Genomic DNA, 12,302 nt, shown 5'->3' with positions numbered 1-12,302 from the left:
GGATCAACATCTTTTTGGAAGGGGATTGTCACTTTTTTTGCTAGTCTGCATATTAAGTTGACACATGTGAAGTCGGCCGGGTAATTGATCGTTCTTCCCATCTATCTGCTGTCGTTTCATGGCCAGGGGTAGATGAATGCAAACTTCCCTTCGCAATATGACAGTCATCACTTAGCATTTGTTAACATATATGCCGAAAGAGCCCAGCACCTCTAAGCTGGGAAACAATCAAATCACTCAAGAGAACATGAGTAGACAGCCAATATAGGCAGGGAAGTAAACGGCAAAAGCAACAAACCTACACATGGATGTTAAACTTGAACTATATCAATAATTGAGTAAGTATCCTCTATATACCTAGCTCAGCCTTACTCTTTTTCTTTTCTTTCCCCCCCCTGCTTTCTGCATTTCTTTTCGACCAGTGAGACTGTCATCCAATCCACTTCAGGCCTATTGCCTTGTAAAACTGGTGCTTCTTCACCGCATGCCAACGTTGTAAACCTGTGGCTTTATGCGTCCATGGCACAACGAGACAGAATTTAGTTCTGACAAAGATCATCATAATCAGGTCGATAACAAGTGTTTCAAAGATGACAATGGGCATGAATTGACGTAAAGACAAAGACTGTTGATTTTATAGATGCATAGTCTATGCATGGATGGAGTCTTGAAGTTTAAAGTGGAAGAAGGAAAAGGAACATTCAAAGAAGGATTCAAGATTGGACGTCAAAGCTCGGAAGAGATGGGAGCTGACGGAAGAAGGTAGAGAAAGAGAAGAAAAACAATGCGTATATGGTACCTTTGAGAGGAGAGAATGAGGGTTCCTAAGATCACATTTCGTTTTCAGAATCGACCCATTGGCCCACGAGAACATAGGACCGTCTCAGCACTTGCATAACAACTGCAAGACCCCCTCCCCCAGGATCGCCAGTTGGTAACTTCTAGATAAATAGAGCTACCGGCTTCTGTTATACCCATTAAGGTCATGCACGAGGGAGTGCGTGCACGCTGAAGGAGTAGAGAGCTCCTTGCGTAACTACTGCATGTGCTGTCCTACACCTCCGTAGGCCCTAATGGTTGGATTTAGTCTTAACATAGTCCCCCAGGAGAAGATGTACAGGCCCAAAAAACCTCAATATGTTCGTGAATATGTACAAGGTGACTAAATCCAGTCTAATTACGACGGAATTTCGCGGGGATGTTACCCACAACAACCTGCATTTGTTCCAGCTGATCGAGGCGCATTTGAGCATCCTCCAGCTCATCATGCAGGCGGAAATGCTCAATATCCTCCGGATGGGTCAACTCCTCCTCAGTAGCGTCCTCGCCGTGGAATTTCTCGAAGTGGTGAATCTCATACTCGTACTCGAGATCGCCATGGTGCCCAGGTCCGAAGCCGAGGTCGGGTAGCCGAACACCATCGGCAACTGCCTTTAACCAGGCATCTCTCGAAATGAAGCCTGTGTTGTCCCGATCAAACAGTTCGAAGACTTGACGGATAGCTTCGGTCTTGCGAGACTCGCCCACGCCGTCATTGGATTCGTCGTCCATACCATACGTCTGGCGTACTTCGTCGGTAGTCCATACGCCGGATGAGTCGTAATCGTGCATCGTGAAAAATGAGGGGGCATCGAAGCCTTCAATATGATGTTCCTCTGGAAAGAGCGTTAGTGGTTGTAATCGCGCGATTGAGTTCATCAGGCCAACTAACCCATCATGTGTCTCGTGGCCCAGTCATCGGACTGAGGTTGATCGTCGCTCGAATGCGAGCCATGGGCATTTGCGAGGCCGCTTCCCAGAGCGATCACCCCAGCAACAAGGCAAATTAAACGGTTAACCATGATATTAAGTAGATATGCAGTAAAAGAAAGAACGCGGAGTATCGCGATGGCCGTACAGCGACAGGAGATGCATGCGGGTCCGGGATGTTTGCAGTGTTTGCACCGGCAGTTTTGCGGTAGTCGGGATAATTTCATTCTCCCGCATGGCATGTTTGTTCCTGTCACATCCGTTTCTTTACCGGACTCCCCACGGAGTCCAATTGTGGTTATTCCTTGCTTCAACTTCTGGTCATTGACAGCAATGCGTTGACAATGCAGGGTTTATGGTCCCGAGCTGCTCCCTCGCAGTCGACCTGTCGCTGTGTCTCGTGTTTGAGCACGACTGCTACTGGCGTTACCTCGCGATCAACCACCGCTGCCAGTAAACGACGCCTCCGAATAGGCAATTCCGTCACCGCATTATACACGAGCATCTTCGCTGTTGCCGCTCTAGCCGATGCTAAGGCCAAAACTCAACGTCGAAATGACTGGGAAGAGAAGATCGCGGCCGTTAAGGCGGAAGTGAACGAATTGGTGGATGAAGAGCAACGTTTGATGAAGTCATTACAATCAAGGAGAAATTCACGTGGAATTTATCGACTGCTGTACAATGGGCGTTCAGGAATCACTTCGAACTTACCTCCGATGACACAGCGACGAACCATGTCAAGCCAGCCAACAAGGTCCTTCCACACCGATCGCCGGCTGATCAATGCTGCTAGTGCAGAGATAGCGGAGAACTATGAAGCAGAGGAGGAAATCACATATGATGATGATTGCCTGGTAGATATAGAAGATATGGAAGCAAGGCATACGTTCTTCCCGAGTTGGGTCCTTCAAGATCCCATGCGAATCAAAGCCATCCAAAAGTTGGCCCTCAGACAATTGGCAATTCGAATGTTGCTCCGACCGACTATCGCCCATCGTTATTCTGGACTTCCAGTGAACTACACTCGAGATTTCGATGTTCCCCAAATCAACGTGCCAAGTCTACTGGAAGAGCTCAACAAGCTTCGACGTCGGATTACTGAACTTCGGACATCCGAAACCTCACAATATGCAGACCTGGTTCATGAGCTCACCACATTGAGTCCACAAAGAGTCCAAGAAAAATGTAAAATCCTTGACGCGGAGCTCCAGCAAGATCTCCGACTATTCACGAGTCGGCAGATGTCCTTAGATGAAGCTCTCTTGCGAACTTCCGAGAATCTCCTCAACTCAGTGGACCCGGACCGGACAAATGCATTCAGGAGTATAATCGTTGCCTTCAGCCAAGCTCGCCAGAATGATCTGACCGAACTGCTGCTACGAACAATCTTACCACATCGATTCTATTTGAGCACATCCCTCATAACAACGATCATGGTTTTCTTCCGCAAGTCGAAAAATCTCAAAGATTTTGACCTTTTCCTCCGCATGCTCACTGGAGAAGGTTGGTCGGCAAACCTGGGTGCACTGGCGCCCTATACCCACCGAAAGATCAATGGACTGGACGTGGTCGTCCCGCCAATGGACAGCAATAGCGTTCTCATATATTCAGAGCTGATTACTTGTGCATTGCGATTCAATCAGCCGGATCGAGCAGATGCTTGGCTCCAAGCTGCGCGGCGTGTTGGCTTCTTTGACAACTTCAACACATTGTTTTGTTATATCAAATTCTACAGCATCAGACAAGACTGGGAGAAAGGCTCCGCGGCTCTCAAACGAGCTGTCACCTACCTAGTTTCATCGACCGGCCTTGAAAAACACCATGTTGAGCGCCTTGTTGTGCTCATGGCTCATCTCTGTGATTCTTGTGGTCGAAAAGACGTTTCGCAAGCTCTGATATCTGCTGCTATGGACAGTGGATTTGATTCTTGCATACCGTCAATACAAGAAGATGTTGATCCTATTATTGACCCCAACTTTGTGCGATGGGCCCAGGCTGCTCAATCAGCGCCCAAGGAGAACGCCGGTCGTCCTTTGTGGCAGAAGTGTTCCGAATTTGCATACACCTTCGGTAATTACTTGAACAGTCTGGAAACATCACATGATGACACAAGGACTCAAAAGCTTGTCAGCCACGCTGCTTCCCATGCGCAGAATGCCATGATGGCCAGTCTTAGCGGTGATCCATCAACATTAAAGGACATCAAACCCAAGAGCGATGCTATGTCATCAAGTTCACAGTCTGAAGTTGCTCAATTGAAAGACGAAGTCGCTCAACTTCGTGAGCTCGTGTTTGAGCTCCGAAAACATCATATCGAAGCTTCATTCAGAACAGACAGCTCTTACGCTCCCTCCGATTTCACATATGAAGAGCATACTTCACAACAATCCGATACCCTTTCATATGCCCCATCCCCGGCTTCCGAAACCCAGGGCCCTTCTCCCATGCCCAGCAGCGTCGAATTCCACAAAGTTGCCTCCAAAGCAGGCCGACCAAAGAAATCACAGAAACGGTCCGTGGAAGATAGGGATCTTTTCACCCCTCGCCGTACAGCAAGCCAAGTAACAGCTTAAAATGTTGCTTTAAGGCATTTCGGCTTTCCAATTTTTGTACATTACGATATAGTTAGCCCGCTTCCCTGGGCAGAGCGTGTTCAATACCAACAGGAGGGATGTATTTCTAAACTCATCAATTTCCCGTGTTCTATTCCTATAGTAGTCTTACTGGTTACTTCTTCCAATTAAGTCATACGAGGTGGTCTCTGGGTTATCATCCGCCCCAGAGAAGGTCAAGGCTGTAGATAGGCATATTGAACAGCTGGACTGGAGAGTGAATATGCAGGCCAGCACTTGAATAAGGTTAAAACTTCCAAGGCTGCCATCTGAGCAAGAGGGGTTGGAAACATACACCGATATCGTTCATACGTTCACTTACACCTGCAGGTTTATGACCTTGCAAGAGCTTCCACTGTTCTTTTACCACCATTGTAATATGACTCCATCCGAGGATCCTCCCCAAGAGAGGGTCTACTTCTGTACAAGGGCACCTAATAGAACGTAATAACCAAGGGAGACTTGAAAAAGAGCGTACGAAAAAGTAAATCTATTTTATATCTGACTTTGTTCATCATGGAATTGCAAAAAAGGGAATCTAGGAAACATGTCATCGCTGAAAACCCAACCAAGCCGTGGTGGCTTAACGGCGCTTTTCGGTACGCATCTTCTCCTTGCGAGAGAGCCGGTCGGCAGCACGCATGAGGGCAGAGCGAAGCTCGCCCTTGGGGAAGGAATCGATATCGTAGTATGTGGGCGCAATGTCCTGTGTTTTGGTTAGCAGTTGTACAGTGCCTTTAATAGATAGGAAGTAAAACATACCAAGAGCCACTCAGGCTTGACAGCAGTCACGGTACGAATGTAATTCTTGGTTGTCAAAACGAATTCGTGGTACAAAACCCATTCCGCATCGTGAGCCAATACAGTAGACGGGTGCAGAAGAACATTTTGGTTGTCCTTGATGGTTGAGTAGACGTTCTTGCCCTGGGGCTCCTTCTTGGCAACCTGCATGAAAAATCCGGCACAGAGGGCACGGCGAATATTCTCGTAGTACTTCTTGTCATCGAATGGAGTGGAGACCATCTCAAGCTCTTCACGCTCCATAATGCGGAGAAGTTGCTTGCGGACATTGTCGGCAGATTGAAGTGACCGCAGAGAGAGGAAATGATCGTGACACCATTGCTTAACATTTGCTTGCGCCTCGGAGCCCTTGAATGCGTGGTAAACGTTCAGCATAGTCAGATGGTCGCCATCGGGATGGGCGAAGAGGTCCTTCATTTCATCAGCGCGCTTGCGCTGAGAAGCAGGACGGACGAACACCTGAGGTACGGAAAGCAGGGATACGATGGACAGCATCTCGTTGGAGCAGTAGAACTCCGGGGAGCTAATCAACATGACGGCAAGCGCAGGATCAAGCGGGAACTCAGAAGCTAGGCGACCAAGCTGAGTCAGATCACCTTCATCATCTAGACAGGCAAGGTAGTTAAGCTCCTCAAGTGCTCTCATCAGGGTCTCCGGGGCAGGTGGGTCCATCAGATCGAAGTGGACAAGATCGTCAATTCCAAGCTTCTTCAACTCCAGAACAGTGGACGACAAGTTCGATCGAAGAATTTCAGGATAAGTCGACTCAATCAACTCTTTCTTGAAAGCATCCTCGGTGTAGAGACGGAAACATTTTCCGGGGCGTGTACGACCAGCACGACCGGCTCTCTGTTGCGCAGATGCCTTGGAGATCGGGGAAACCAATAGAGACTCGACACGGATACGGGGGTTGTAGATCTTCTGCTTGGAGAAACCAGGGTCGACCACGTACACGATACCATCAATGGTCAAGGATGTTTCCGCAATGTTGGTCGAAATGATAACCTTCCGGCCAGGGCGGCCCCCAGGGCGTCGAGGAGGGGGAGCAGGATCGAAGATACGCTGCTGCATGTGGGGAGGCAAGCTACCGTACAGCGGGTATGTCTTGAGCGGACCAGCGTCGGCCTCTCGAACCATCTCATCGGCCTCGAGAGCGATTTTGCGAGCAGCATCTTCAATCTCCTCCTCACCAGTCAAGAACACGAGAATATCTCCCTCGTCCTCGGTAGCATGGATCTGCAAAACTGTCCGGATAGCTGCTTCGACGTAATCTTGCTCCGGCTCGGGGGTGTAAAAGACTTCGACGGGGTGGGTACGTCCCGGAACGGCTAGCAAAGGCGCATCCATGAAATAACGCTGGAATTTCTGTGCATCCAGAGTGGCAGACATGATAATAATCTTCAGGTCTGGCCGACGTCCCACCACCTCCTTCAGGAGACCCATCAGGATATCGGTGGCCATGGTTCTCTCGTGAGCCTCGTCAAGAATAATTGTGCTGTACCGCGACAGGTTGTGATCGTTCATAGCCTCACGCAGAAGCATACCGTCGGTCATGTACTTCATGATGGTCTTCGGGCTGGTCATATCTTCGAAACGAATAGAGTATCCAACCTCCTCACCAAGTTTGACGTCCATCTCAGCTGCGACACGCTGGGCGACAGACATGGCGGCCACACGACGGGGCTGTGTACACGCAACCATCTTGCGCTGGGTCTGGGGAAGGTCATCGTAGAGGACGAATTGGGGGATCTGTGTGGTCTTTCCGGAACCAGTCTCACCAACGAAGACGAGAATCTGGGATTGCTGGTACAGCTGCAAGAACTCATCACTAGAGGCGATAGTCAGATTATGGGTTTACTGGGGGTCACTTCGAGTGTTTTACTCACCGCTGCTGGTGCACAGGCAGATCGCGCCGAGTCTTCAAGATCGAGAAGTATTTGCTAGAGAATGGCTGACCGCTGAAAGGGTTGGTGTCACCATCCTCTGCTTTCTTGGCCATACCAGCAGTTGTCTGGTGGCGCTTGAACTTAGCCAGGGCCGAATTCTTCTCCGCGCCATTAGTATCCTCGTACATGTGGGCCAGGTAGGGATTGTCTTTGGGGTCTCCGCCCTCCATCTTTTGACGCTTAGCCCGCGCGCCGTCTTCCGAGTCTGAGCGACGATCAGCCATGGTGTATAATGAGTGAATGTGAGAGTTGAAGAGTGCAAACTCGGGCGACCGATAAAAAAACTCAGATAGGAAGGTTGAGCGCCGATCTCTCCTATCGGGCTCACCGCCTGGGGTATTCTGCCGCTCCCCACAAAGGGCCAAAGGGATCGATCGATTACTTGCAGAGCTTAGTTTGGTGTTTCCTCCCTTGAAACCTGGTAGAACTGTCCTTGTCAGCGACTGTTCAAGCCGACTCCTTGAGCTTCTGGGATTCCGTTTCAACTTGGACATATTTTATCCCACGGTTCTTGAACCTGGTCCTGGTTCTCTTTATTACAGCCACCAGAAAAAAGTTCCCGCTGTCAACATGGAGGGCTACAGCGCTTCCGAGGATGCAGGACCAAGCTTTTGTATCGGCCATCATGAGGCAGATCGATTCATTGCCGTTACTCCTCAGGTGATCCAGAGGGTACACGAAAGCAATGTCAGTCTATCCTTGAATTGGACGCTTTTCTGTCTCACTGAAGCTGATTGAGATACTAGTATGATATGATGACCGTTCCGATTACGACACAGCATTTCCACACTAGGGTTCTAGGATTACTTTCTTCATACCTTTCCAATCTTCCGTCTCCTACTTATGATTCTATTGGAACTATGGAAACTACGCAGAATACGAGACCTCTGACAGTCCCACCGCTTTCCAAGTTGGACTCGCATCTAACGCCCAATGACGCGACAAGTCAGCTTGTTGGAGTTACCAGCAGCTGGATTGATCTTTGCTCACCTGATCCATTGATTGCAGACTTGTCCCGTCAGGTGCTCCTGCTGGAAGTGGCTTATGCTGCATTCTGTGGCATTGGATATCTCCTGATCCCTGGCCCTAAGCTCCACCATGGCAGCTTGCACTCTGAAGGAGTAGTATACTATGCCCGTGCGATTCAGGATGCTTTGAACTTGGGATCTTATATTCAATTCCATATTTGGCTTCCCATGGTAGACAACCCCGAGCTTGAGCTTGATACCATGGGTGACCTGGCCCCATTGGCCCGAGAGGATTTCCTACAGCCTGATGATGGGGCTCTTCCAAAGTTGGATCTATTCGGAACCTGGGATGCATGGGATCTGATCCGAAAGACATGTAAATTCCATGCCAGGCTGTTCGTTGGTGGGTTACGCTGCTCCTTCAGAAATTCTAGACCACTATCTTACTTGAAAAACAGCTCTTTCAATGCCAAAACAACTCCCACCTCTTTTTGTCCAATCGCGTTGGCATTCTGAGCCGGTTCATTTGCTCACCATTGACGCCTCAGCCTTCCTCAAGAACCAAAAATCATACCCCGTCCTGTCGAAGGCCCATCAAGCCCTGATAGCCAAGCTTATGCGTCTTCGAACACCCCCATGGATCCTCTTATGCGGCGTCGGTTCAATTCCAGGCCTTGAAACCGGTGATGATACTGAGACAAGCCCGTTATCCGGTCAGGACTACCCCAGTCTGTCACAGGTTGCCGGTAGCAACAAGAAGCATTTTGACCCCACACCTCATCTCTCCTACTTAAGGAACTTGCAGCAGCGACAGCCGCCGCGAACCCCGATTGAAAGATTCGGTACCGGCTATCAGGATTACCTCCAAGCGCCCCTGCAACCCCTAACAGTCAACTTGGAAAGTATCACCTACGAGGTATTTGAAAAAGATCCAATCAAGTACGAGTGGTACGAGAAAGCTATTTGTAAGGCTTTGAAAGATTGGGCAGAACAGAAGAAGCCCACTTCCCACCCGGATGGCAAAGTGATTCTGGCGGTTGTGGGCGCTGGCCGCGGACCTTTGGTGACAAGGGCAATTAAGGCCAGTGCCGAAGCAGGAGTGGAGATCGACCTGTGGGTAGTCGAAAAGAATCAGAACGCATTTGTTCTCTTGCAGCGACACAACGAAACCATTTGGGATGGCAAAGTTACGCTTGTCCAGTCAGACATGCGTAGCTGGAAGGGACCTCAGGTACGAAAGCAGACTGTTGTGGAAGATAAGGAAAATGTAGGAGCATCTCTCGGGATCCAAGACTCCCTTCTATACACACCGAAGATTGGTGATAATGACTCTGGCCGGAAAACTGACTTCTCTGGCTCTAAGACTTCCGAGCTTTCGTATACCCACGTCGATATTGTGGTGTCGGAGCTTCTTGGCTCATTTGCCGACAATGAGCTGTCGCCCGAGTGCTTGGATGGTGTCAACGATCTCATCAACCCAGACCATGGTATCTCCATTCCTGCCTCATACTCGGCTCACTTCACTCCGGTCTCGGCCCCAAAGTTGCACTCGGATGTGATGAACCAGACGATTTCCAACCCGGCAGCTCCAGAGACACCTTATGTAGTCATGCTTCACGCCATTGACTTTTTGTCGACGACCGAGTCACCAGTGAATGCCGACTCTGCGAATCAAAATGCCGCCAACCGTTCTTCTGGCTCGGGAAATATCACAGCGGCGACAGAATTCCCAACCCCCTTGGTCAAAACGGCATGGTCTTTCTCTCATCCAAACCCAAACATCCCTGTCCAATCCTTGTCTCAATCCACTATTTCGAATGCGCACAACGTTCGTCAAACTCGCCTGTCTTTCCCTGCTCAGAACCGCGGCACGTGCCACGGCCTGGCTGGGTACTTTGAGACAGTTCTGTACGGGGATGTTGAGCTCTCAACTAACCCAGTGACCATGGAAGAGAAGAGTGCCAGCATGATCAGCTGGTTCCCTATCTATTTCCCGTTGAAGGTAAGATCATATTATGCTTTTTCTCGTGTCTCTTCCTTCGGACCTCAGAGAAATTTGCTTCCCTCCGAACACAAATGCTAATGCCTTGCTACCTAGACTCCCCTGAACGTCCCTGATAACGGTGAGATCGTTGTCACCATGTACCGCCAGACTGATAACCGCAAAGTTTGGTATGAATGGATGGTAGAGGTGTTTGCACTTGAACGTACCTCTGCACCTGCAACCCGGGTTAGCACACCGACTATGAGCGGTGCTCGCCTGGGATCTCCTAGTGCAAAAGATAACTCTCCGGGTCCTCGGGGCGCGGCCAACCGAGCAGGTTATCGCCGCGTGCGGGTGGGTTTGAGTGAATTACACTCAAGTATCAAAGATGGATGCTTGATGTAATGAGATCATCTTCGTTTGAACAGTCGATTCCTTGATATGAAGGTGTAATGTCTATCATTATCAATTTTGCTGGCAAGACATGATCTGCATGTCTGCGATATGGTCTGCCCTGAGCTAAACTCCTTGAGACATTTGGTAGATATCCCACATACTACAATCTCTGGCCCCTAAATCTGCGGTGAATCCCTGCATAGTTCGGCTGCATTACGCATTTGTGGCGATAGGATTTCCATGTTGTATCTGTGACACTTCCACTATCTCCCATTCGTATCATGTCTCTTCTGTGACACTTTCACAAGCCTGGCAATTAGTATATGCTAGTGGATTGCGTATGCAGTTTGACAATGCCCAAAAGTGCAGGATAAAATTTGAATAACAGTGCGTGTACTGCTCCGAATACTCCTGATAATATGTCATCGTCTATCGAGCTCCATTTGTTCAAAAGCAATGACTTTGGTGCCTTTCAGAGAAGGGCAATATGCGGCAGCACTGCCAGGTGCCAAGGAACCTTTGTTCGATAAATACGACGATACATTGGCCCCATATTCCATACCTCTTTGCTTACTTTACCTCTGAGCATAATTCTTAAACATGGAGCCTTTTAATTGAACAATAATTTGAATTTTTGTACGAGAAAGCGCTGGCTCGGTGGCTATCACTCGTTAATCACCTTCACATTCCAGGATAGTCTACTGGGTAATGTGACCATGTAAATATCTGGGTACGTACTCGAGAATATTACTATAACACCATTAGTACATACCACGGTTTTAAAAGCGTGTTTATACTGTATAGTTAGTGAAAGTGCTCCGCGCCTATGTACTCTTGTTAGTTCACACAAAGATCCAACAGGGACGCCCACAGCGAAGGCCACTTTGTGCGACGTGTGACTTCGGGCTTCTACGCTCACATGACGTGTTTCTCTTCATGGTAGTAGACAGGCGAATTCAAAGCAACGCCGATCTCGTTGAGACAATCATGAATGAATCTGTCCCCCCAGACTTTTGGGCGCTTGATTTACCGCTACCTAGATTCATGGGGTATGTCAGACCCTTGCCCCTGGAGGCTCAAGTGAAAGCCAAGGATAAAGAGAAATTTGGGACACACCACATTCCCATTGCTGAGCCTCGGATGCGCTTGTGATTGAGTGGGTCCAACATGATGAGATCAGTGGCTTTCCGGGACTGCTTTTGCCGAGAACTTCAGCTTGAGCATAGGAATGAGGAACATACAATTAATATGGTCTGTAACTAAGGTTAGGGTGAAAAAGGTTCAAACGGCTTCGGATTGGCACAAGATGAGTAGTTCCTGCATGATTGAGTTTGGTGGCGGGATGCCACCACGTTTACCCATCACACAGACCGAGATTGTCCTGCTACTTTCCCTTCAATCTCACATCATACTCACATGAAAGAAAACATAACAGAAGTTTGTCTCACGTGGTTGACACGATCAACGTTGTCTCAAATCCTTCCGGGGACACTCCGCCGGAAGCAGTAAGATGCCCGTGGGGTTCCGGCGTTAGCCATGGATCTTGTCAATCGCCAAGCGGGAACCATTGACATTAATCAATCGGAATCGGCATTCACAATGAGAAAAAGCGGACCCGATCTGCATTCATCAGGCGCTTAGCGCAAAAACACCATCGCCCCGAGGTAAACCCTGCGAAGAGTAAATCTACATGCCGATCATTATGGCCTTGCCCAATCGCACGTACATTCCATAGACCCCATGATGATGCTGTCCATGATTTTCAAGTGGGACAGTGAGAAACGGATCCAGGAACCAGGTCATCACCGTTGGGGTATAGAATTTGGGGTATAAGTATCTGTAGAGT

At 49.0% G+C, this 12,302-nt stretch overlaps 4 protein-coding genes across 4 annotated transcripts; 2 read left to right on the top strand and 2 right to left on the bottom strand.

The window, feature by feature from the left end:
* Nucleotides 1-1,173: 1,173 nt before the first annotated feature.
* Nucleotides 1,174-1,841, bottom strand: N7503_005448 (nucleobindin SSP120; the record flags this gene model as incomplete). Its single annotated transcript, XM_057064995.1, has 2 exons — nucleotides 1,174-1,655; nucleotides 1,712-1,841. The coding sequence occupies 2 exons, from the start codon at nucleotides 1,839-1,841 to the stop codon at nucleotides 1,174-1,176; spliced, it is 612 nt and encodes a 203-aa protein (XP_056922738.1).
* Nucleotides 1,842-2,093: 252 nt separating this feature from the next.
* N7503_005447 (uncharacterized protein) lies at nucleotides 2,094-4,322 on the top strand (the record flags this gene model as incomplete). The annotated part of the gene is made up of 1 exon (XM_057064994.1): nucleotides 2,094-4,322. The coding sequence occupies one exon, from the start codon at nucleotides 2,094-2,096 to the stop codon at nucleotides 4,320-4,322; it is 2,229 nt and encodes a 742-aa protein (XP_056922737.1).
* A 622-nt stretch (nucleotides 4,323-4,944) lies between these two features.
* On the bottom strand, nucleotides 4,945-7,332 carry N7503_005446 (DEAH-box ATP-dependent RNA helicase PRP43; the record flags this gene model as incomplete). Its single annotated transcript, XM_057064993.1, has 3 exons — nucleotides 4,945-5,067; nucleotides 5,124-6,990; nucleotides 7,049-7,332. The coding sequence occupies 3 exons, from the start codon at nucleotides 7,330-7,332 to the stop codon at nucleotides 4,945-4,947; spliced, it is 2,274 nt and encodes a 757-aa protein (XP_056922736.1).
* Nucleotides 7,333-7,678: 346 nt separating this feature from the next.
* N7503_005445 (protein arginine N-methyltransferase) lies at nucleotides 7,679-10,465 on the top strand (the record flags this gene model as incomplete). Its single annotated transcript, XM_057064992.1, has 4 exons — nucleotides 7,679-7,795; nucleotides 7,855-8,479; nucleotides 8,535-10,078; nucleotides 10,175-10,465. 4 exons carry the CDS (start codon nucleotides 7,679-7,681, stop codon nucleotides 10,463-10,465), a joined length of 2,577 nt encoding a protein of 858 aa, XP_056922735.1.
* Nucleotides 10,466-12,302: the final 1,837 nt, after the last annotated feature.

This window comes from Penicillium pulvis (genome assembly GCF_028828015.1).
Source record: "Penicillium pulvis strain IBT 33274 chromosome Unknown contig_23_segment0_segment0, whole genome shotgun sequence".
Taxonomy (NCBI): domain Eukaryota; kingdom Fungi; phylum Ascomycota; class Eurotiomycetes; order Eurotiales; family Aspergillaceae; genus Penicillium; species Penicillium pulvis.
Note: the sequence above shows the minus strand (reverse complement) of the source record. Positions and strands in the feature narration are given on the sequence as shown.